A 23,707-nucleotide genomic window follows, 5' to 3' on the forward strand; every position below is an offset into this window, starting at 1 on the left:
TTCCTCAAATGAATTTTTTGACTGTACTTGGAATTGAAAATGTTTCTGGAAATTTCTGGAGCAGTTTCCAAGTATTGGCAACAATGGCAGCTATGTCACATCCAAAACTAAACAAACATACTAGGACATTGCTATAAGGTGGTTGCTTCCCATCTGAAAGTGATGGAGAGCTATTTACACATTTCAGGTGCAGTATTAAGTACAGTAAACCTACCTAAATCTGAGTAGGAGTTTGTGGCAGAGCACAAACCTGTCGCTGCTAACGTACCCCAGTGATACAGGCATATTGTTCTTGTGATGTACTGTTCCTGATAGCAGTCTCTGCAGTGTTTTTAGTGAAACCTGCCAATCTGTCAGTGATTCATTTGTTTATTTTTTATAAAGGGAAAATTACTTCCAATTGGACATGTTTTCTAAGAATATGTTATCCCTGGTTTTCTGTTTGAAATAGGTGCAGTGTTTGCTTCCTGGAAGGCTCTTTTGCAGTTTGATAGACAGGGAGACTGACTGGCAACACAAGGGATAGGCCAGGCTTGTGCAATGTGGTTTGCCCAAATTAGTATGCCTTGGCTGTAAGTTATTAGTCTCTAAATTTAGAACTGTGTGTCACTGTACAAGACTTTAGATCTATTGTATTTGCTTTGGGGGCTGGGGCTGTGTGAAACTTGGAGGGCAGCTGAATAGATGTTGTCAAGGGATTTGTTAAGTAGAGGTCTGACCAGGTTTGAGAACAGCTAAATGGAAATTAGTGTATGTACTTCTCTGCCTGACCAGCATTTTATAATTCTGACAGTTATTCTGATGTTAGTACCAGAACTAAGCTACTTCTCAACCATGTTTTTGTTCCCTTTGTTTTTGTATAAGAGACCTATAAAAAAGGGAGAAACAGTGAACATGACTGAACTACACAAATACTCCAGACATATCCATTTATTTCCTTGTATTACTCTGTGGTGTTAAAACTAAAAATAGGAGGTAAACTATTTCATGTATGGTTTGTAATTTGATACTTTTCTTCTAGAATACTGTGATATTTCTAATTGTCACTTTTCTGATAGTTAGTCTTTTAGGTATACAATTAAATACTGACATTACAAACTAAGATAATTCACAGCTGAATTGAGAGTAATCTCCTGGATTATTTTTTTGATCTTTACTGTTTGGGGTTTTGTTGGTGTTTTTTTAGTGGTGTGCTAAGTGTTGTTTTGCTCTTTTGGTAATACAAAATTTCTCCATACTTGGACATTTATAACAAAATTTAATTTTTTGTATAATGCAGGTAGTAGCAGCAAAGTTCTGGTTGTGAAGTAAGAAGAAAATGCTGTAGGGTCTTCTAGATTAATGGAAACTGGAAAAATTCTTGCAGTGAATGTCAATATTTTATTCTCAGATAGCAAACATCTTTTATTTCTGGCACAGCATCAATGTCTATGTGAAAAACAGGCATTTCTAACATAATCATTCTGTTTTCCAGGAGCAATGTTCATTTAGTTGGGATTGGGGCCCTTCTTTTCCCACTCAAGGAATCTGGAAAGATGTTAGGATTGAGGCCTATAACCATTATCACCTGATTTATTTTTCTATAACGCCTCTCTTTGGTAAGTCTCTTATTTCGTCTTGTTATTGGTTTCACCTTTAGAATACAAACCATTTTATTGGTAAGCCAAATTAACTGTCAGGTAGGAAATGTTCTATGGGTTTTTTTTGACTTTGTGTGTTGTTCTTTCCAGAACACACCTTTATTAGGTATTGAAACAGTACTTCAGTACAAACAATAACTGTTAAAAGTGTTAGAATTCAGAATCTTTTTTTGCTTAGAATCCCTGAATAACTGCAAAAATAAATGTAGTGTAATTGAGATTAGCACCTGTTCTTCGGTTTTGAAAAATTTCCTTTCTATTGGCATGCATTTTCACCAAGACTCCTTGTAAATATGTCTCACTTTCATCTCACTTTCATTTCAATCAAAGGCAAAGCTGCTATGGGAATTTGGTTTTGTGTTGGAAGGACAAATGCACGGTGAGCAGAGTTCGAAGAGTGCTAAGTTTTCAGGACACAACATGAAGTTTGAAAGAGGAAAGCAGTTGTGCTATGCAAGGATAATTGTTAAAGCTGCAATTGGAGAGGATAACCTCCTGCATTCTTGTACCTAACTTACCAAACCGGTTTCCTCTCTTGCAGTGGTCTTTGATTTTCCTCTCCTTTGTCCTGAAGATCATTGCAGCTGTGCAAAAGTAGTTAATTTTGCCTTGAAACTTTCTGCAAATGGTGATATGCCCGGTTGTAGACCACCCACGTGCTTTTTTTCACTGCCTGTTGAGCCCAGTGGAGTATAGGCTAGCACGTGGGTCCTCTGCACTGGGATGAATTTTGGCCCTTGGGAATAGATTTGTTGTGTATGAATAAAAGAGGAAGATATCACTCCATGGCTGCTTTTAAAGCGTCCTGAAATAGCTGCAGCTCTTAAATAGAATTGACGTGACTGGAATTTCCATGGAAAGCCCCAGCACAGGCTGTGTGCTTTCTGAAATTTAGTTACAGCAGAAATCTTTTCTGGTCCCTCCCACATTCCCACAACTCCACCTTCTGGTAGGTAAAGTCTTGCTCTCTGGGTAAGTGCAGAGAGCAAACCTCTTTCCTTCAGCAGAGAGTGGCTTGGAACCAAAGCAAGAGCTTATTAGTATTCAAACATAATAACGTTTGAAAAAGAAGGAGTAAATGAACAACCTGAATTTAAGCTGCATATGTACTTTTATTGTTCATCAGATTTAGTGTCATAGCCTTTTGACCACTGAGTCTGTGAAAGATTCATTGTTCTTGATTTCTCTGCCTAGACCCCACAGTTCAGGCATTTAGGAATGGGTTGGAATTTCTATATGCTTTTGTAAGGGAGGAAGAATGCACTGTAATGTCTGACCTTTGTAGGGCGGGTACTTTTTAACCTCTTCGACATTTCAGAAAATTGGTCTTCGCTGGGTAATGCTGGGTGTAATATATACTTGGGAACTCAATCATTGCTCTTCATTCTGTGAAAAACAGTGAAAGTCATACCAGGGCTGAATGCAATTCTTTGTTTTTTGGAGTGACCTCTCTTTCTTTTGTGGAGCAAGGAGAGCTAGACTATATAAATGAAAAGAGAAAGCAAGTTATTAGTAATTTGGGTATACAAAATGTGTCTTAGTTCTAGTTCTCCTTGTTTTCTGTTTTGTTTGCTTTTGCTTATATGTTAATCTGCAATATTTGAAGTGTAGGATTAGCCAGGCTGTGTTAGTAGCTAGGCAATCCAACTGCTGAAGTTAGTGGGAAATTTACACATAGATCTTGAGTACCCTTGACCCTGGCTCTCCTTATTCAGTAAGCTCTGTAAAAGAGAGGATGCTCTGTGGTAACTTCAGAGAGATCTCAGGGAAGTCATTAACTTGTTTCTTTCCCGACACATGGGTGGGAGAAGGGACATAAAGATATGTCAAGTCTAGACACAGTGGGCCCAATTCATCCCCAGTGTAGCTCCATTCATTTTGTCCAGTGAGTCTGGGATGAATTCAGCTCGTTTTCCGTTAATACTGTTTTTGTTTCATTGACAAAAGTGATTGTACTGGCTTGTGATTACAATCTTTCCCAAAGAGTACCATGTTCATATGAGTGCTGACTAAAAGCAAATACAATGTCTGTGGGTGTTGGTGGGAAATAATTCCTTCCTAATGAAGTGACTGGTGTCAAGGTCTCTGACTTTTGTACAGAGCTCTGAAAAAAAAAAAGCTCGGATGGCTTTTGAATTAAAAAAAGAGTTAAAAAACATAAATTATATTGCATTGTTCTATTCCATTGGACTCAGATGTCAAACACACTAAATAAGCAGATTAACCATGTAGGCTGGTTCAGACACAACCTGAAAATTGTTAAATTTAATCTTATGTTTTTGAATTTTTTCTTTAATGAAAGATCATGTTAACTAATAAGTATATAAACATAATTCTTAAATTCCCATTTTTTTTCTCCCTCTTCACCTAGTAAAGAGTGCTCAGCAGTGGTATCTTGAAGTCGAGTCTATTTTTGATGTAGTCAGCTCCAAGCCAATTGCAGGTCTTGTGACTGTGAACATTCCCAAGTTACAAACACAGCAAACGTTCAGTGTGAAGCTTCAACCTGGAGAAGGCAGCATTGTGCTGCGTGTAAACATCAACAAGGTAAAGAGGTGTGTGTGGAGAGCTAGTTCAGCTGCAAAATGTTTACCCTGGTTTCCAGTGTGACTTTCTGCCTCCATGCCAGTTTCAGGCCTCCTTCCCATTCCTTACTGTGTTCCTGACTTTTAACAACAGTTCTGTATCCCTTACAGGGTAGGAGAACAGTTCTTTTTATTTCTAAAATCTGATGTCTGTGGAGCTATGTAGCTCACTGCCAAAAGGTGATGAAGCCTTAGAAAAAGGTCACATAATCACTGGCCACTGTTAAAGGACCCTTTTTGAGTTATTTAGGTAAATAACTCTGTGTCACTTCACTTCACTGGCAGCAGGTATTTCACATGCTGCTGTTTACTGGACTGATTGGGACCAGAATATACTACAATACATAGGATTCTCCCAGGAGAGAGAGGAAGCATTCCTCAAGCCTCTCAGTAGATATTTATATACTTTCAGGTAAATAAAAGCAAAAGAAAATTTTGTGGACTAGTACTCCTTGCATTTACTTGTAGTCCTTTGGATAGGCAAATCTCAGGAGAAATTTTTGACTGGTAGAAGGTACTCTAATGAGGAGCAAACTCAATTAAAAAATCAGGCTCCAGCCAGTGGGCAGAGTGGAAGTCCTGGCAGGTGCAGCAGGAGCCATACCTGATGAAGTTCTCCACAGGAGCTTCACTGCTGCAGGACATTTGTGGGTGGGTGATGTGCTGTGAGCAGGAATTTGGGGCTTCTGACAATACTGGCTGTTAATAGCACTAGAGGGTCTGTCTTCAAGCTCTTTTATATTTTATTGGCTCTGCTGTTTTTCTGCACTGCTGTGTAACGCTGCATCTGTTTTGCCAGTTTGACTGCATTGTCTGTGTGTGTTCACTTGTCAGTTGTTTGCATGGAAAGAAAGCAAGCAGGATGTTTATGTTCCAGTGTGCGCACTCTGTGACCTGTGTGCTTATGTGCTTTGTTTTATTTTGACCAGAAACATAGAAACATACAGTTTTTGTTACTGTTGTCATCTGACATGCAAGTTACATGAGCAATTACTAATATCCAGTTTCATTTAAAGCATGAGTCTCTGCTTAGCCTTTTTAATGGATTACATTAAACAGGCACTGCAAAGTTGAAACTTCAAAAATTATTTTTGCTTATTTAGTTGTCCCAGCCTCAGAAGAGATCTGTTAGTGTAGTGCAACTGCAAGTCTGGAAGGAAGCACTGCTGCAGAGGCAGCAGTGTTTCATTATTCTTTGTGCACAAAAGGCTTTGCTGCATGAATTCACATCAGCTGATTTTATAAGAAGCCCTGAAATATGTTCTCATGTATTGATGAGGCTAACAGAGACCGTACTCTGTACACAGACTTGTGTGGTGAATGTTAGATACCTCGCCAGAGAACGAGACCTTGCCAGAAATGTATTTTTAGTTAAGAGCTTATTGCAGATTACGTTGTGGAATCAGTAGGTGTTCGAGTGGTGCATATCGCTGAGATATGTATCAGCCTTCCTGCGGTTGCCACGCAAAGCACTGTGCTGCCAACGTGACAGCATTTTGCTTATCAGCTAGTGGTGAGCAGAGGGGTGACATCATTAGTGGCCAATGAGACATCCAGTCGTTCTAGGCAGCTGCGAACACTCCCTTGTTGTTGAGGCACTCGCTGAGTCTGTGCTTCCGTTTGTATCCATGCAGCACAGAGATCAGTACTTCCTCACAAGCAGTTGAGAGATTTCCCAATCACAGAAGCTGAAATATATATTTGTGGTTTTGGTCAAGTATAACTACAGCAAAACATATTGCTGGGCTGCTTTCTGGCCTCAATTTGTTTGAAAAGATTGAGGCACTCCTTGCGTGACTAAATTCAGTGCTGATCCCTCCATTGTTTGGTTGCATGCATTATTATTTTGTTTCCACAATTTTGTGTTATGCATGCAACTGGCAAATGCTGGCAACAGGAATGAGTGGCAGAAGTAGTCTGCTAGAGTGAATATTTATCTTGTCATTTTGGAGATTGTATTTCATGTTTGTAAAAATTATGGAGTACTAATGATGTGATTAGGAAACATAGAGAGACAAACCAAAAAACTACTGAATGAATGAAAGAATTTCACTTAAAAGCTTGACATAAGTGAAGCAGTCATTATGGTCACATATTACCAGAATCACAGTTGAAAAGTGTTACTGCTGTATATTGAATATTGCGTGGGATAGGTAAAAGGATCAATGAGAGGAGGTGTATGATACAGAGCTCAGTGAACAGTGGCTGCTCCCAACACAGATATTTGGGGTTTGGAGGAATAGTGTGTCAGTGTATCTCAGCTGAGGAGTAGCAGCTAGATGTGTGCATGCATGTCCAGGCATGCTCATGGCCTGTTGTGGACACAAAATGAAGTGATAGCCTGGACTTGAGCAGAAGAAATCACACAGTCACACTTCTCTCTTTAAATGATTTTCACCTCAGAGCTGCAGCTGGAGAGAACATTAGTGTATCTCAGCTGAAGAACAAAACCTCGTTAGGCTTGTGGTAATTCACTCAAAGCTATCTGAGCCCAGGTGCATTTGATACATCTTGTTATACATGTTGCTCAGGCTTTCTCCCTTGTGTGTTCAAGAGTGCTGCAGTGGAGGCTTGGTGGCCAAATGGACATGGAAAGCAAACTGGTTACAACATGACAACAACTTTCGTGATGGAGGCAGGATGCCAGATTGAGAAGTTTTCAAAGGTGAGCCCTAAAGTTCAATTACATCTGACATTGCACTGTTAGTGTTAGCACATCTGCTCTGCATGACAAGTGTCTAGAGCTCTTAAATGTTTTGCTGAGTTGTAATATGCATGTGAAAATGCTAATGAGAAATGAGGTTTTCTTTAATGTCACAGTGTGTGGCTACCTCTTTTCTGGTAGTCTCACCTTGTGGGGATGCCTTTACTTGTGGCTGCTAGATGGTCTACAGTTAACCAGAAACCTCAGAAGAGAAAAGATGTTTACTTCTTAAGTTTTCTAGCTTATGAAAAGAAAACAGCACTTCTAAACTTCATATACCATGCTCTTGGTTTTGTATCATGCACTGAAAAAGCCCTTTAGATTTCTGTAAGATTATGCAAAGGTTTATTACTGAGATTTTTTTTCTTGCTAATTCAGTTGTAAAAATTTATGGGATAGACACATTCCTAAAACCTTAACATACATTTATTTATTAGTATGGGGTAGATGTGCTTCAGGCTTAAGAAAAGGTAAGATCTTAAATACAACCATAAAAGTAATATCTTGGGGTTTTTGCATAAGGGTTCCCCTGACACACTGGCTGTTTGATTATCTGTTTGGTTTTACTCAGGAGCCTAGAGGAGGTAATTTCCATTTGTCCATTAGAAATAAAAATCTTAGAGAATAGACTGGCCTCCTTATGTCATGAACGTGTGGAAACAACCACATAAATGTATGCATTTATTAGATGTTTCTGATATTTACGACTTTACTAAAAACTAATCTGGTCACCAGGCATCTGAACTGTTATTTGCTGTAACATTTTGTTAGTGTGAAAAAAACTTAGGAGAACTAGTAGCTTCTGGTGTTGTATCCTTATAGGACTAACCCCTAGTTTGATTATGAAGTAATAATAATAATAATTATTCACTATGATTAATGTTCTAATTTTGAAACAATTAACCCACACCAAGTAAACACAGCATATGTTGCTTGGAAAAAATGGCGGTAGGAAATGCAACTATAAAGCCTCTAAAAAGTAAAATTCTGTTATTACTGTGTGAAAAGTATGCAATGATAGGAAAGCTATTAATTCCCATTTGGGTGCTTGTGTCAGAATATTTCATAGAGCTCTGAGGTATATGATCATGGGGACTTCATGGTCTCCAACAGAAGCTTCTTATTTTTTTCTCCTTAAGGGGAAAGAGGGAAAAAAAAAAGCAAATGCACCACATAGTGGGCATTGTGAATTAACCAGCATAGGAAGCCTTTACAGCTTGCAGTATGAAGTCTGGTCATCCTTCCCATTTTTTGTGAATCTCTGTCTTGGATTCTGACAGACACACATGCACGCACGCACCGTCACCCCCCAGTCCGAGCTATGAGTGGAAAAAGGCTCTGTATGCAGTTTTTTCATGTTGTAGCATAAATTTCTCTTGTGTCAGCAGGACTGAACAGCAACATTTATATAGCTTAATAAGAACTTTGAGTAGTTCAGGAGATACAATCAGGGATTAATGTTCCTGAAAGTTGTTTTGTTGTCAGTTCTGTTGTCCATGTTGTACTGACTGTATTCAGGAAGAATAACATTCCTACTTCCATGATTCCCCCCCCACCCCCAAAAAAAATTGAGGTGAGGCATTGAGGCATTTCACAAGTGGTTTGTGTCCGTATGAGTATCTACTTAACTTTCGAAAGGAGAAAACTGAAGCATGAAAACTGCGCATGTGAGAAAGCACAACTTGATCTTATGTCAGATTTGGCTACTCCTAACTCGAACTACTTTCTGGACTCTGACATGCTAGAGTAGTCTTCAAAACTTTAACTAATCCTTTGGGAATATTTCTGGGTGGCCTTCCAGTATGTTCTTGCAGGAGCTCTATAGAGCTCTAGCCAGCAGTGCTGGGAATCTCTTTGGCTCAGAGAAGTACTTACTCATTCCTGTTCAGAGCAGCAGAAAACCAAAGCAGAATAAAAGCCAACATCCAGGATGGGATGTGGTTTGGTTTTGGTTTGGTTTTCCATTTGAATATTTTGTTCTAGGGTTTGTTTCTCATGATAATGTGAAACAAAGTCATATCTCACGGTGACGTTGGTTTTCTTGATGGAGGGTCCTGTTTCCTATTGATAAGTTGCTTATTTCAGGCCATCTCCACATTTATTATCTCTTTCATTGCCCCATGAAGCATTTGTTTGCTTTTCAGTTCTATTTCCCCATCTTTCTGTGTGCTCATTTTCCAGCATTGTACTCAGAGTTTTTTGGTTTTTAAGGCTATTTTTGTACTTTCAAAATCTTGGCCTCCAACAGTCTTTGCCTCCATCCCTTTATACTTTTCTCCCCCCAGGCATTTTAGCATGACTTCCAGAAGTCTTTCTTTCTGGCTTTGTAGTTTTCACACCACTTTCATGCTGTGTGCTAATTTGTTAGGTCGCTGGGTTGTTCTGTGATCTTAGTTCAGCTCTAGGCATCTTCATCCTTATTACTTTTCCTACTGCTAAATATGGGAATGTCAAATGTAATCCACAGGTCACTTAACTGTGTACAAAGCCTTTGTATGTGCTTTAAAAAGGTAGGTGTCTCTTTCATAATTATGCACAGAACCAGCTGACTGGCCTGTGGTGGCTAGAGAGCCTCTTGTACGTGCCCCGAGACTGAAAGAAATGCTCAGCCTTCAGGCAGCAAGCTCTATCAGACGGATTTCAAGGTGGCCAAGTCTTGGTAGCCAGAAGGACATGTAGCCAAGCATGCCAGATTGTCTCCCATTGCCCTTCTTTTACCCCCCAAGGCAGAAAGAAGCTGTAGTAGGAACAGGAAGATGTGCTGCTACCAGCTGGCCCCGGGGGAACAATGGACTGTATCTTTGCACTGTATCTTTGAGGCCTGGGAATGTGAGCTGAGGCTAAGGAGCTTTTCCTCTTGCTCCTGCTGTCTGGGTGGTCCTGGCTGAGTGTTTCAGCCTCTCAGATTGCCTTGGGTTTGGCCAGTTGCATGAGTTCCACTTGAGCAGGAATAAAGCAGTATCTCATTACTTCTGTTAGTAATATAAATGCTCCATTACAAATGCACTCTGAGACAGTCCCAACCTGCCTGATGATGTCCCTTAAGATGACATCCCAAATACCTTGGCAGCTCCAACTGCAAGTTCCTTTCCACTTAGTGCCATAAAAACAGAGCCACAATGGAGACTGAGGTGTTTTTCTCCAAGTAATTGAATTCAATGTAGGAAGCTCAGAACTTTTTCATTAGTGCAGTACTCATACTGTAGTTTCTCTTTTGTAGCCTTCAGGAGTTACAGTAACTGTGAAAGTTGCATGAAACTTTGGTTGTTGTTTAAATTCAACTTCTCCTCTTAAACTGCAAAATTCTAGGAATGGTCGCTGCCATAATGCAGAGCTGTTTAGGTTGAGCTCAGTGGTCTGCAACCTTTGCTAATGCATCTGGTTTGTCACATGCATTGTCTCTATCCAGGTATTTGGTTAATAATTGTCCAGTTAACTTAGAGGCACCAAATAGAAAGCAAAAAGTGGTGATTTTCTTTTTCCTCCCTTCTGTCTATATGTGTGATTTTTGATAAGCTGAACTTTCAGAGAATCCCATAGTGGGATTAATCATTTCTGTTTTGAATTACAGCCATGGTGTTTGAAATAAAGAGTTGCATTTTGTATTAAAGACAGGTGTATCATTTGCACTTAACTAGGTTAATTTTAGCCTGGTTTAGTGACATATACTTGCCTCCACTGAAGCTTGTGGCAGAGGGCGAACAGGCTGTACTCTACAAGCTGACCTTTTGGAAAGGTAAAGCAAATAGTTATCTGAGAGAGGAGTGGTTGCTATCTTAGGAGTAGTTTAGAAAAAATTTGGTTCGTGCCCTTCTGACTCAAACCTGTTTTGGCTAAAATTTACTGTGAGCTTTCCTTCTCTTTATTTAATTTTCCAGTTCTCTCCCTATGATAATGAGCAACAGGGGCAAGAAAGGAAATGTGTTTACTTCCTGACTTAAAGAAGTTGTACTGGAACAGGGATGCAGGAGAAGATGTTTAAAGTGTTCCTGAAAGAGCTGTTTTCTGGAAGTGTTTGAAGGTCTGCAGGAGCTGATATGGCAGGGGGGGAAGGCACCTGTACAAATAAGGGGTCAGTGCTGTTGCAGTGCATTAACTGCTCCCTCATGGCTGTTTGTGTCAGTGCAGTCAGGATACCTCTCAGAGCAGCAGTGTTGTTTATAGTGAAGCCTTAGAAATGTCTGGAACAATGTCCTGTGAACTTTAATTCCACCTGTAACAGGAGAAAGGAAGGTTTTCTTGTTTCAGCATCACAATGCTATATATTAGGCTAAAAGAGCAACTGTAAAAGTTTGGCCTCTGCTTCTGCTTGAGATGTGCTTTATCTTTAATACGAACTGGTCACTCTGAGTCATTATTGCTGATCATGCTGTTCCAACACAGCTGTGATGGCTGGAGGGCCCTTCACTTGCAAAGTGGCATTTGTGTCGCTTGGGTGTTTTTTTTCTCTGTAAGTGTTACATCTATTAAAAAGGTTTCATTTCAGAGCAGTAAAAGGAGATGATATTGCTTGTACTATGTGAATCTCCTGCTAGCCATTCAGGGACAAGACTTAAAACTGAGCTGCTGCAGTCTCCTGGTAGAGAAAATTGCAGATTACGTGGTGTGCCTGATCTGGCTCTTTCTGGCCTTCAGCTGGACTTTTGACTGAACTCTGCAAAAACCAAACTTCATCTGTCTCTCCTTACATACTTGTGTGCACATGTACAGTTTTTACTCATGCTTTCTCTTGCTCTCTCTTAGTATGATAGCAACTTTAAAAAGTGAACAGGCTTATTGAAAAAACTATTTCTAGTACTGTTACAGCGTGTTTTCAGCAGGCAGGAATTTAGAGATGAGTCCATGTCTTTTGACTCCTTGACAAATTCTGAGCTGTCATTGTTCAGTTGTACATCCCTTTTGTAATGGTTTTCTTTATTTATGTCATTTTATTTCCTTTTTTGTCAGCTTTAAATCTAAGTTTCATGTCTTCACAGGTTTATTTTCGGACAGTAGAACTTGTTCAGGAGCCTATTCCTGGCTCGCCAGGTCTGAGTTTCTACTTCAGAATCAATGGCCGACCCATTTTTATCAAGGGCTCAAACTGGATTCCAGCAGATTCTTTCCAGGACAGAGTGACCTATGACACGTAAGCCACATTTGATGTTCTCTAAGGATAAAGGATAATGTTTTCCTCCTCCTGATTCTCTCTACACCCTTTATCAAAGGTTGGCTTTAGTGGGTAAAGCTTTCAAGGTAGAACACTAATTGTTGTGGGTGGGAGGGGGAGGCTTCAGAATTAGGGCTTAATTAACATGAACAGATTTGAGTGATGTTCAAGGCATGTAGGTGCAATTGCTGGTGGGAAGGTGATTGCTTGCAGTTCATAGTTACTGGCCTTTTGGGTATTTTTAGGGATGATCCTCAGGCTGTTTGACCTTGTCTGGACACATCCGTTGGTAGTCAGAGGGTGTGCAGTTCGTCCATGTCCTAGCCCATCTCGTGCAGGGTTTTGTAGGTGCATGGCAGCCTCTCCCCTTCTCCTGATCTCATCTAGGCTACTTGGATTTCAGTGCACAGCACCCCAGTGATGCAGGTGGGATGGGGGCTGTCCTGTGCTTGGACTAAGCTTTGCTCTGGGGTATTGGAGAACCATGACGACAGGGTGTGCTGCAGTGTGCATTCACATGCAATTTAGAGGCTACCAGTATGATTTAAGGAAAAGTGAAGCCTAAAACCCTTAACATGAGATTCCCAGTCTCAGTATTTCTCCTCACCCTCTCACTCCCCTATTCTTGCTATCTTGCTATGCATTATGGAACTCAGGAAGAGGGTATACATTCCTGATTGTGTTTAAAGAGAATTTGAATTCGAGTAATTGACATACAAAGCAAGTAATATCAGAGGAAAAAATACCAACATGATTATTAAAACATAGTATTTCTAAATTTGGTCCTGGCAATACTTCTGTAAAAGCACGTACACGTGTGTCACTCCATCTGTTTTGTAAGTGTTAACAGGATCAAGCAACTTTTTCTGCACAAAAAATTGCTTTTTGAGAGCTCTGTCCAGACATGCAGGTTTAGAAACCAGAGTATTTTGATACTTTCTGTTAGAGTTATAAGTCATAGATTGCCTACTAATGATTTAGGTTTGGGTGGTTTTTTTGATAGGGGCATTCGTTTCTTCGTTTTTTGTATAACCTTGGAAATTCTTAACTAATACAACTTCACAAAACTCGTATATCTCCTTTTTGTGTTTCACAGACTAAGGCTACTCTTGAAGTCTGCAGCGGATGCTAACATGAATGCCCTTCGGGTTTGGGGAGGAGGAGTATATGAACAAGATGAATTTTACGATATTTGTGATGAAATAGGAATAATGGTAAAAACAGTAAACACAGAATACTTATTTAAAAACTGACAAGAACTTGTAAATGAAAATCCACTTCAAATTTTAAAAAAAGAGAATTAATATATAAGTTTTAATCATCTTTCCAAAGGACATTGTAGAGTATCAACACAAGAGGTCAGATTAACCTGATTTTTTAATTGGCTGGTTTGGGTTCTTTAATTTCTTTGTAATTTGAATGGTTTCTGATTACAGAGGCTTTCTGAATCTGGAAGTGATGTTTTGGAGACTTTATGGTAGAAGGTCACCATTAGGTAGAAAGTAGCTATGCTCTTCTCAGTTGTGGAAATGGATTTTATTTCTTTTAAAAGTATTTTCTTCTTTTTAGCAATAGCTGAAAAGGTTTGGGTGTTTTTGGTTCAAACTTCTCATTTGGTCCAAAGGCAAACATGGAAGGCATTATCCAAGGGGCCATTTTGAACAAGCTATAATTGAATATAAATGTAGCTGTAAGGTGAACACCTGCTGCAATCACTAATCCTAGATGAGTACCTTTGATTATATAAGCTTGGAGACACGTATTAATAAGTTTTGATGAAGTAGTGACTAGGTGAATGAAGGTCAAGTTGCATCTGGTATTAAAAAATCCTGACAAGTGTGTTTGGTGTTAGTCTACACCATAAGAAGCAGGGAAACAGAATTCATACCTTGTTGCTTTCAGATGGGTATGCTTGCAAAAAAAAAAAAAAGTTACATCTATTTTAGTGATCTGAATGAGTGTCCTGATTTTCAAGGCTTCTGAGCACTTACAGTTCTTTAATTTTTGACACTAGGCACCTTAAGTAGGCCATATAGATCTGTGTCTGTACAGTGCTCAGTGCAAGATTTTGATCCTTTTTAATAGCCAAAATAGCAAGTAAATGCAGAAAATCCTACCCTTTTTCTGGAGGAGCAGTGGGGGGAGGCTTTTGGTTTTGTTTCTTCTGATGGTCTTACGAAGGCTTAAAAGTTTATTGGAGTCAAACTGTGCTTAAGGAAAACCAGTGATGGCTCACTGAGGGAAATAGTGAGAGAAAGTTTCTTTCAATAGAGAATTTTGGCACCAACAGTCACTAAAGGATTATGAGTGATTCTGCAGCAATAGCTTTGCTTTTTCTTACAGTGTTAGGATTGTAACAATTAATGGCTCCATTATGCTCCACTGTCCTATTCTTTATCTTCAGTTTCCTTAGGGAATGTGTGCTGAAAAGAGCTATGGAAAAACATATTCTCACTGCAATGAAAATGCAATTCTGTGAGGAGCTGGACTCTGTCTCTCAATACCTAGCATGGTGTTCAGAAAAGTGTAGTCTCCTACAGACCCCTTTGGGTTAAGGTGCTCCTTCTGTTCATTAGCATTTGAGACAGACTAGAAGGAGCCTCAATGGCAATTTAAAAAACAAAACAGGTAAACAAGAAGCCTTATCCATCTCACTGGGCTTCCATTCCCATTTTTGTAATTCTGTTGCAAGGTACAAATGGAGTTTATTGTTCTTGAATTGAAAGGCTTGCTTTAGTAGTATCTACTTGATCTTTCTTTGAAGAAAAAGATCACTGTGTTAGACCATCTAGATTGTTTCTGCCCCTCTTACTGGGTAAGATTTGCTGGTTTTTAGATAATTCTGTATGGAGGTGTTTTCTTAACAAGTACACATTAAGGTCTGTTAAGTGTGCTCAGTACCACATCAGAAGAATTATTGTCTTTTCTCATTAAGTAGGGGGGTTTTGGTGTTACACCTGCAGAATAGTAAATATATATGAAATTGTTCTGTTTAACTGCGAATTGCTACATGTTCATGTTTCTGATTATTCTGTTGAAACTCACAGAACATCATCTACTGAGCCATATTCCACTCTTCAGTGTAGGCTGTCAGGAGCTGATTTCTAAGGGTAAATATTTTGTAACCCTGGTGTTGAGGATAACCGCAGTGGAGTATACACATACTTGAGCCCCATGGTGGATGTGATTTGTTTTCTGTCTGAAAAAAAGGACTGTGCATCTCAATAGCCATGTATTTTTCAAGTATGTAAAGTAACTTGCTGACAGTTTTTTTTAATCTTTCCTTTCCCTTGTAGATTTGGCAGGATTTCATGTTTGCGTGTGCACTATATCCAACTGACCAGAATTATTTAGAATCTGTAAGAGCAGAAGTTTCTCATCAGGTATTTTATCCATGTGTCAAAGTTCTATTTCACGTTATCTATTTTTCATTGATTGACTGTGTAAGTTAGCTTTCCAAAAATGGTTGAAGTTTTTGTTAGTGTACCTTTATGTAGCAGACACAAAACGTAACCTTGCTAAATCTTATTGTACTCCTCTGACTGCTTGCAGGAGTTGTCAGTCAAGCAGACTGCGCAGAATTTATCCTTCACACATGGCTGAGTAGAGGTCCATGGTACATACGTGCATAAGGCAGATGTATATCAGCATATTAGAAATTTTCCCTTCTGAAAGTATATATTAGAAAAATTTGAGTCTGGTGGCAAGTGAAGTGAATAGTGAACCATGTGGCAAAAAAAGGGAATTGTAGGCTTAGCATATGTAATATACATATGGACTCATAAGTCAACCTGTAATAAAGTGATTATTAAAAAAAAATTAATTGTTAAGATAAATAATTTTGCTTGACTTCTGAAACTGTAAGTTCTATTTCAGGTGCGACGTTTAAAATCTCATCCGTCAATTATTCTGTGGAGTGGTAACAATGAAAATGAAGCAGCAATTGCAAGCAACTGGTTCTCCATACCTTATCCTGACGTAGGAGTCTATATCAAAGACTACGTGACCCTTTATGTGAAGAACATACGTGAAATAGTTCTTTGTGTAAGTAATCTCAAGAAACTCTAGGAGGATATGGCTTGGCAAAAAGTTTTAATGTTTGAGCTAGCTGGGATTTTCTTTTCTTTCTTTTAATCCTTTTAACACATGAGGAAGAACATTTTGAGAAATTGCCCTTTCCAAGCTCTTCTAAACCACTCTCTAGACTCAAGAGTTATTCTCCAAATAAAAAAAATTTAAAAGATCACTTGTCTTTTTTGTGATGTATAAATTAAGACCTGAAAGTGTAGTAGATCTTGCTTCTTTTTTCCTTCTTGCTTTAAGTATGTCCACGAATGCCTTCACTTGTAGTAGACAAAAATCAGCTTGCCCATTAAGTAATTAATCTCAGTGATCAGGTTTTCTTTATCCAATTTTGTTGAAGAATACTGTGAAAAGCATTTAACAGCCCTCAGATCTTTTAGTAGAAATTGAAGAAATCTATAAAGGTGTTATTTCTTCAGTATGTGACTGAATATTTTTTGTTCTAAGCAGGTAAAGAAAAGTGATGCTAAACGTTGAACTCATGCCATGTAGTCATTGTATTGGTTTTGTAAACAATATTGGTATTCCACGGTATATGAAGGCAAAGTAAAATATTTTAATGTAAAATTTAAACTGCAAGTATGCAGTTCACTAACATCTGGAATCCTTGATGAAGTCTAGTGTGATTTTGCACAGGTTTTTTAGGTTTATTTATCCTCTTAGAAGAGGAGATTCTAGATTTCTGTACTAAGCTGTTTATAAAGGTGTGCTGTGGTGTTTTTATGATTAGCTGCATGAGTTGGGTGGCCAGTGTGTGTGCAACAAAGTGAAGTGTTCTGGCTTGATACTTGTGCACCTTTGCCATCCAAGGTGGACTCGTTTTTATTTTAAATCCGTAGAATAACTATTTTGAGTGCAAAAAGGAACCATAGAGGGAGTTAACTTCAGGTCCTGTGTAATACAAGCAGCTGAGGAAACCTATAACTACTAGTAGCGCTGGACTGGGTAACTTGAAAAGACTTCTGCCTTTGAGCTAAAGACTTCAGGGAATCCAGGATTTCCTGTAGTAAATTGTTTCAATTAATTATTATTTCCTCACACCAAGAAAAAAAGAAAGAGGAAGATGGGGAAACAGGATTGTTTCTTTACATGAAGCAAATGTCTGAGTGCATTGCTGTGTTAGGGCCAAGTTCAGTAACTTGTTACTGGTGACTAACTCGGGCCTCTATCTTACAGAAATAGGGTGTTGAATGAATTATACCTGCAAAAGGATTCCTTTAGTACTTTGTAGGCTATCGTTAAAAGATTTAGTATTCTAAGTCTACTGAGGCTATAAATAAAGGCAGCTCTGAACAATATGAAATGTAACCCTTCTTGTAGTCTCATCCATCTTAGCATGCAGAACCAGCTAAAATGACAATAACCTGTAATGATACAAGCATTAAAAGCAGAACACCTTGGATTTGTTAGGACTAAATTTAGGTGACTACTTAATAAGAAAGGAGAAAATCATGGCCTTGTTCTTGTAAAAACACTGCAAAAGTAATAATTTTCCATAAAGAAGTCGTGGTACTCAAATATTAATGTTCCTTGAGTATATATTTCACAAGGCACACTTTAAATAGCCTTCATTAAGAATTTAGAGGTGTATAAAGATAGAAAATCTCTTGATGTGAGGAGAGAATCCCTCAGAAGAGCAGAGCAAGCAGAATCATGCCCAGCTGTCCTCCAAGAACATAACTAAGAAGCTAATTAAGTAAGTAAAGATGATGAATGTTAGGACATAAAAAGGGAATGTTTCCTAGGTGGTGACTCAGAAATTTGGAAAAAGTATGGTCTCCCTGCCCCCAACCCCCTCTTTTCAAAAAATAGTCTATGTATTCAGATGGTAAACGTCAGTCACTTTGTAAAGGGGTTGTATTTTCATTTTGTTTTCTTTTTTTTTTAATCCCAGGAAGATAAGAGTCGTCCTTTTGTGGCATCTAGTCCCACCAACGGCTTGGAGTCAGTCAAAGAAGGCTGGCTCTCCCGGGATCCTTATGACACCCATTATGGTGACACTCACTTTTATGACTACAGCAATGACTGCTGGAACTGGACAATGTATCCTAAAACTCGTTTTGCTTCAGAGTATGGATTTCAGTCCTGGCCTTCCTTCAGTACAATTGAAAGGGTAAGGCTGGGCTTCCACACCTCGCTGTCCCCTTCACTCTCATCTAGTGAGGGCAATGAGTCTCTTCCCAAAAAACTTCTGCATCCAAACCATAGTAATGTGTTGTTAGGCATGGTATGGCATAAGTGGGATAGAGCTGTGTGCCTGGGGAGGGAGGGAATGGAACCATACTGTTTCCCTCTTCAGTGTTCAATATACTTACCTTGATGTTGCAAGAGGGACCTGGTTTGGATGAGAGACTAGTATGAAACTGTTATTTCTGGTAGTAATTCTATTTAATGTATAGAGGAGAGGAGAAGAGATTTCTATGTATTTACCAGTTTCTTTCATTTAAATAATCTGTTTCTTAGTGTATTGCATGTAAGAGGATTTGGTTTTGTCTCCATTAAATTTAGATGTGTTCTGTCTTATTTATCAAAGTGGAGTAGAGACATACCATGCTGTTTGTCCATTTGCCCAGGGAGAGGTGGTGATATTCATGCATGCAACCAAAAGGAGTTCAGAATGTTTCTTTCAATTTGCTGAGCAAAGCATATTATCTGAAGCATAATCAGAACATTCATCTATATTAATAGCAATAAAAATTATTCGATCCAGCCTAAAAAGAAACAAATTTAGATAAGATTATTTAGAGAGTGTAATTACAGTGAAAACTTGGCAATAATAACTTAATGAGTTATGCTGTGTTTTTGTCTTTAGTTGAAAAAAGCTGGTTTAAGATAACTTGTTATCAGAGGCAGGTTTTGAAAATACATATACACATTATTAGAATTTATAGCCCTACTGAATTATATAACTTTTATACCTCAATGTATTTGACTAGATTACATTCTTCCATATTAATCTAGGGTGTTTTTGACTTACTATGAATGCAAGCAAAACTCTGAGGTCGCTTGGCCAACCCAAACCTTAGGACAATTAAGTTAAATGCCACTGAGCCAACAGTTGCTCTTCTGGGTTCAATAGCAATGTGTGTTTTCATTTATTTGTACAAGGAGTGTAAGTAAAGGGTGTTAGTGATTAAAAATCTTTGCATGACTGCATGAAGCACTGTAGAAATATACTACCAGGTTTTAAGGTTTTGGATGATATCAGTAGGCTGTAAAGAATATCCTTTCCTCAATATCCTGGCTGTCATTGGACCTTCTACCTTTTCATTCAGATACCTTATTTTTGTGGTTTTTAAAAGGTTTCCTCCCCCGAGGACTGGTCCTACACAAGCAATTTTTCTCTCCATCGGCAGCACCATGAGGGTGGCAATATTCAGATGCTTCAAGCGATTGGGCGTCATTTCAAGCTTCCCCAGAGCCCAGATCCTGTAAAGCAGTTCAAAGATATGATTTACCTCACTCAGGTAACAGTGATTCCTCCATAGAAGTAGCTCTCAATACTTGTTCCATTAAATTCTGTCAGCTGTTAGAGCTGGACCTGGTCCCTTAAGGGAGTGTTCCATCATACAGAAAGTTTCCATTCTGAAGAACCGAAGAGTCCAGTTTAATTTGGAGCTAGCTTGTCTCTCTTTTGTTGTAGAGAGACTCCAGTTTCCATGATAGAAGGGCTGAAATAATCAGGGAATTACCCAGAAACTGGGAGAAAGTCTGTCTGAAAGTATGTGCTGCCTTGGTCCTTCTCCCAGTCTGGGCTCACATAGCTGGGGGAGGATGCACGAATGTGCTGGGCTTCCATGGTACAAGATTATTCCCAGTGCTGCATGTTACTCCCTATTCCAGGGTGGGGATGTTTTGCTCTTCATGTGGCCCTTGTAGGCTCACTGCTTTGATTCTTGCCACATGGAAAACACAAGCTTTGGAAGCAATGTTTTTTCCAAAGAATGTAGTTCTCTATTGATTAGAGAATTTTATTTAGTTATGGACTCAAATACTGATATTTTAGAGAATACATTTTAAAGTTTTTTTCAAATCAGAAGCATGTATTTTGTTTTTCATTCATAGTAGTTCTACATCATGCTTGCTTCTTTATTTGTGATTTCTGTGCAATTTTTAAAAGATGCTAATAACTTTCTAATGCTATTATGTAAATTGAAAGTGCTGTTAATTTTTGGTGTTTCAAGAATTTCAGAAACACTCTTGATGGAAGTAACTGCACACTCACTAAGTTTCTAATGTTTGAGAGCTGCTGTCAGCAAGTTTTATGTAAAAGCAAAATTGCTTGAGAATTTTTTGGCAGTCTTGACAAGAGAGCAAGGATACATGATGCTGTGAAATTGAAACCAGGGGTAAAGCTTTCACCATGAGGTCCTGACTCAGAAAAGCTGTGAGAGTTTCTTTAAGGCTAAGTCTGCTAAGGCCTTATTAACAGGTTAAACAATTTAATACCAAAAGAAGGATAGCAAAAGGATAAAAAAGACAAACTTGCTTTAGTGGTTAACTAGAAGTAATATCTTTACCTTTTGTGCTATCCTAAAGGCTTTTAACTTTATTTTAAGAATTTCTTTATATTTCCCCAGCCTAATAATAAACTGTGTGAAGAACATACCAGTCTGTTTAGTACCCATTGAGAACTTGGCCAATGAAAAATTCTGAAAAGTGGTTTTTAGATGTCATGGAGAAGGAGAAAAGGAGTGGCAGTGCAGCTGAAAAAAGGTTGCTTTTCTGATGCACAATTTTGACTGTAGTGAGCGTGTAAGTTCAAAGTTTAGGGGTTTAGACACCAAGGTAATGTATACTGAAGGTAATGCATCATTTTGCAACTCTGGAGGGGGTTATTTAAATTAATGCAAAAAACCCCCACTTATTTTGAATTTCATTTTATTTTCCTTGTCTTTGATTTGCCTTTCAAAGACCATCCTCACTGTTTGGAAGTAGCCCCATATGAGATTCTTGAAGGGTACTGCTTGCAAAGCTGTTGGGAGCTGCTAGGAATAGATCTCCTTTCAGCAGAGTTCCACTGCGCTGCAGGTGGATGCTCCTCAGGGCTCAATTTTAAATTTATGTGCTCTTGCTGTGAAGTCTGTGTTGTGTATCAATATATTCACACATGTTTGAAAAAAAAGTAAAATCCAATATGCCAAAAATAATTTTTCTCTCTTTGTTGACCAAGGTGATGCAGGCTCAGTGTATAAAGACAGAAACTGAATTCTATCGTTTTAGTCAAAGTGAAATAGTCAATGGAGAAGGACACACCATGGGGGCTCTGTACTGGCAACTCAATGACATTTGGCAGGCGCCTTCGTGGGCTTCCTTGGGTAAGTTTTGTGACAGTCTGGTAAAAGCACCAGCTGCCAGTTGTGTTTTCCTCTGGAAGTATCAGAATAGGAAATACAGCTCTGCTCTGTCTCTTGGGCATCTTTACAAACTTTGAACGTATTTTTGTCCATCCTTTAGAAATGTATTACAGGATGGGATTTATGATGTAAAAATTTGCTACAGATTTCTTCTGTAGTCAGCTGGGGGAGAGGTGGTTATCTCCAAATGTGATTCATTGTGTCCTTCGTTGTCTCAGAACTGGGGTGAATTATCTTCACCATGATGAATTTGATTTTCACAGAACTTCATAAGATATCTCTCACCCAGCGTAGCTTCTGAGGAGCTTTTTATAGGAGATGACTGGCTGAGATTTGATGTCTAACTTTGTGTCAAATGAGGTGAATCCCTCCTCACGACTAAATGATCTGTTAATATGCTATTTACACACAATTTTTTTTCCTCTTAGAACACAAAACTAATCAGAGATATCAAGAGGTAAGTCACTTAGTAAGAAGTAGGGGAGGAATGAGGCATGTGTGGCATGAGGGAAGTGGCTGTGTTTCATGTTCCAAACATTTTGTCTAGGAGTTGTTTGGAAATGGAGATGCTGTATAGGACTTGGGTGGATTCTCTTTCAATTTTACTTATTTCTCACATATTTTGGTTTTGAAGATCTTTATGTAAGCATTTAATGTGTGAAAAAAATATGAACAAACTAGAAAAAAGCGAAGAGAAAAAGTAAAAAGTAAGACTGTCTGTGGACAGTCTTGATGTGCCCTTGGAATAAAATGCCAATTGGCCTGGTTTTGGGAAAAAATTAGCCCACACCATCTTCCCCCTCTTTTTCTGGGAGATGTTTGTCCCTCTTCCTTTCTGTTCTTTTTTTTTTTTTTAATTAATCCAAACAAAATAGCTGCAACAACAAAGCAAAAACCAGTAGAAGAAAAAGGCTAATTTATTTAAATGATAAGGCAGTGGTCCAGCTATGATGCTCATCTTTCTGGATTTTCTAGACTTGTATTAGGAAATGGAATATCACAATGTTCACTTTTATGATTCTAGCAGTGAGTGATGCTCGTAGGTTTTAAGTCCCTCCAGAGAAAAAGATGCTTGGAAAAGTGTCCCTTTGTAAAGACAGGTGTATTGATAGATGTAATGGTCGTGGAGACCATAAATGTCTTTTTGAGTACAGAGATGACATCACTGTAGAATATTTATCAAATACTTGAATTATTCATATGTTGTTGAAGTTCAGAAGAAAGAAGCTCAGCAGAGATACAGCTGTCCCTTTGTTTTGTTGTATTCCCTCAGTGAGATGTGGAAAGGTTTAATATTCATTTAATTAGGCAGTGTGGTAGAGGGATTTTGAAATGCTAATGGCTGAAATTATGCAAGACTTGGGAGAAATTAGTTTTATTTGCACTTCAAAAACCCGTTTCTGCATCTTGTTAGGTGGCACAGTAGTATCACCAATGAGTGTTTTTATTTAAATCTGTTGCTTTGCAGAAAGTCATGGAGGGGTTTACATAATTTCCGGTACAAAGCAGAAATGTTTGCGCATGGTGGGGAGGAAAAAGGTAGCAAATGTTTCTCCTTTTAACTTTTACCTTTAAGATGTTTGCTTGGGTTGAATGCAAACACAGCACAGCACTTGTGTCATAGTACCTCTGGCTTCAGCTCAGAAGTAAACAGCTTTTATCACAACTGGGTTCTGACTGTTAGCACCTGGCTGTGAAGCTGGCTGTGCCATGTTGGATGCTTTAGCATCTCTTCAGTATGTTTTGGTGCAGTGCTGTGATGCTCCCAGACAAGTGTCACCTTGAGGTACCCAACTCGGTAGTGTTGAGATTCCCTTGAGCAGATAACTGGCTTTTATTGCAGCTTCAATATTTAGAGCCCCTGGTGAGCCCCAGTACAGGATGTTATGGAGAATAATTGATCTGAATTCATCAGGTTGAGGTGAGGAAAGAACTAGCAGCATGTTTCTCAGGTTGCATTTAATGGTGTGAAGTGATTAATTTAAAATAATTTCAGGGAGATCTGTTTATTTGCACTCCTGCTATCAGTGTAGAAGGCTTCAGGGAAGAGTCAGAAAAAAGGGCATTGGGGTCTCATTACAAACCTGATTCTAATTTCCTGTTCTGAAGTTTAATACCACAGAGAGTGCAAATGTCTTGTTATTGTCAAGAAAAATTGAGGAACTTGGATTTCTGTAAGAATTTCTTTA

At 38.7% G+C, this 23,707-nt stretch overlaps 1 protein-coding gene across 2 annotated transcripts in view; it reads left to right on the forward strand.

The window, feature by feature from the left end:
• MANBA (mannosidase beta) overlaps nt 1–23,707 on the forward strand; it is a 45,595-nt gene that overhangs the window by 12,880 nt on the left and 9,008 nt on the right. The window contains exons 5-14 of one of the 2 annotated variants that reach the window (XM_084203972.1): nt 1,475–1,598; nt 4,012–4,187; nt 6,780–6,890; nt 11,906–12,057; nt 13,175–13,292; nt 15,375–15,461; nt 15,955–16,122; nt 18,056–18,274; nt 19,464–19,628; nt 21,335–21,479. In XM_084203972.1, the coding sequence (XP_084060098.1) occupies nt 1,475–1,598; nt 4,012–4,187; nt 6,780–6,890; nt 11,906–12,057; nt 13,175–13,292; nt 15,375–15,461; nt 15,955–16,122; nt 18,056–18,274; nt 19,464–19,628; nt 21,335–21,479 (1,465 nt within the window). The remainder of the gene's footprint in view (nt 1–1,474; nt 1,599–4,011; nt 4,188–6,779; nt 6,891–11,905; nt 12,058–13,174; nt 13,293–15,374; nt 15,462–15,954; nt 16,123–18,055; nt 18,275–19,463; nt 19,629–21,334; nt 21,480–23,707) is intronic. The other variant, XM_084203973.1, reaches the window with a different exon arrangement.

The sequence above is a fragment of the Fringilla coelebs genome (genome assembly GCF_963513975.1).
Source record: "Fringilla coelebs genome assembly, chromosome: 4".
NCBI lineage: Eukaryota > Metazoa > Chordata > Aves > Passeriformes > Fringillidae > Fringilla > Fringilla coelebs.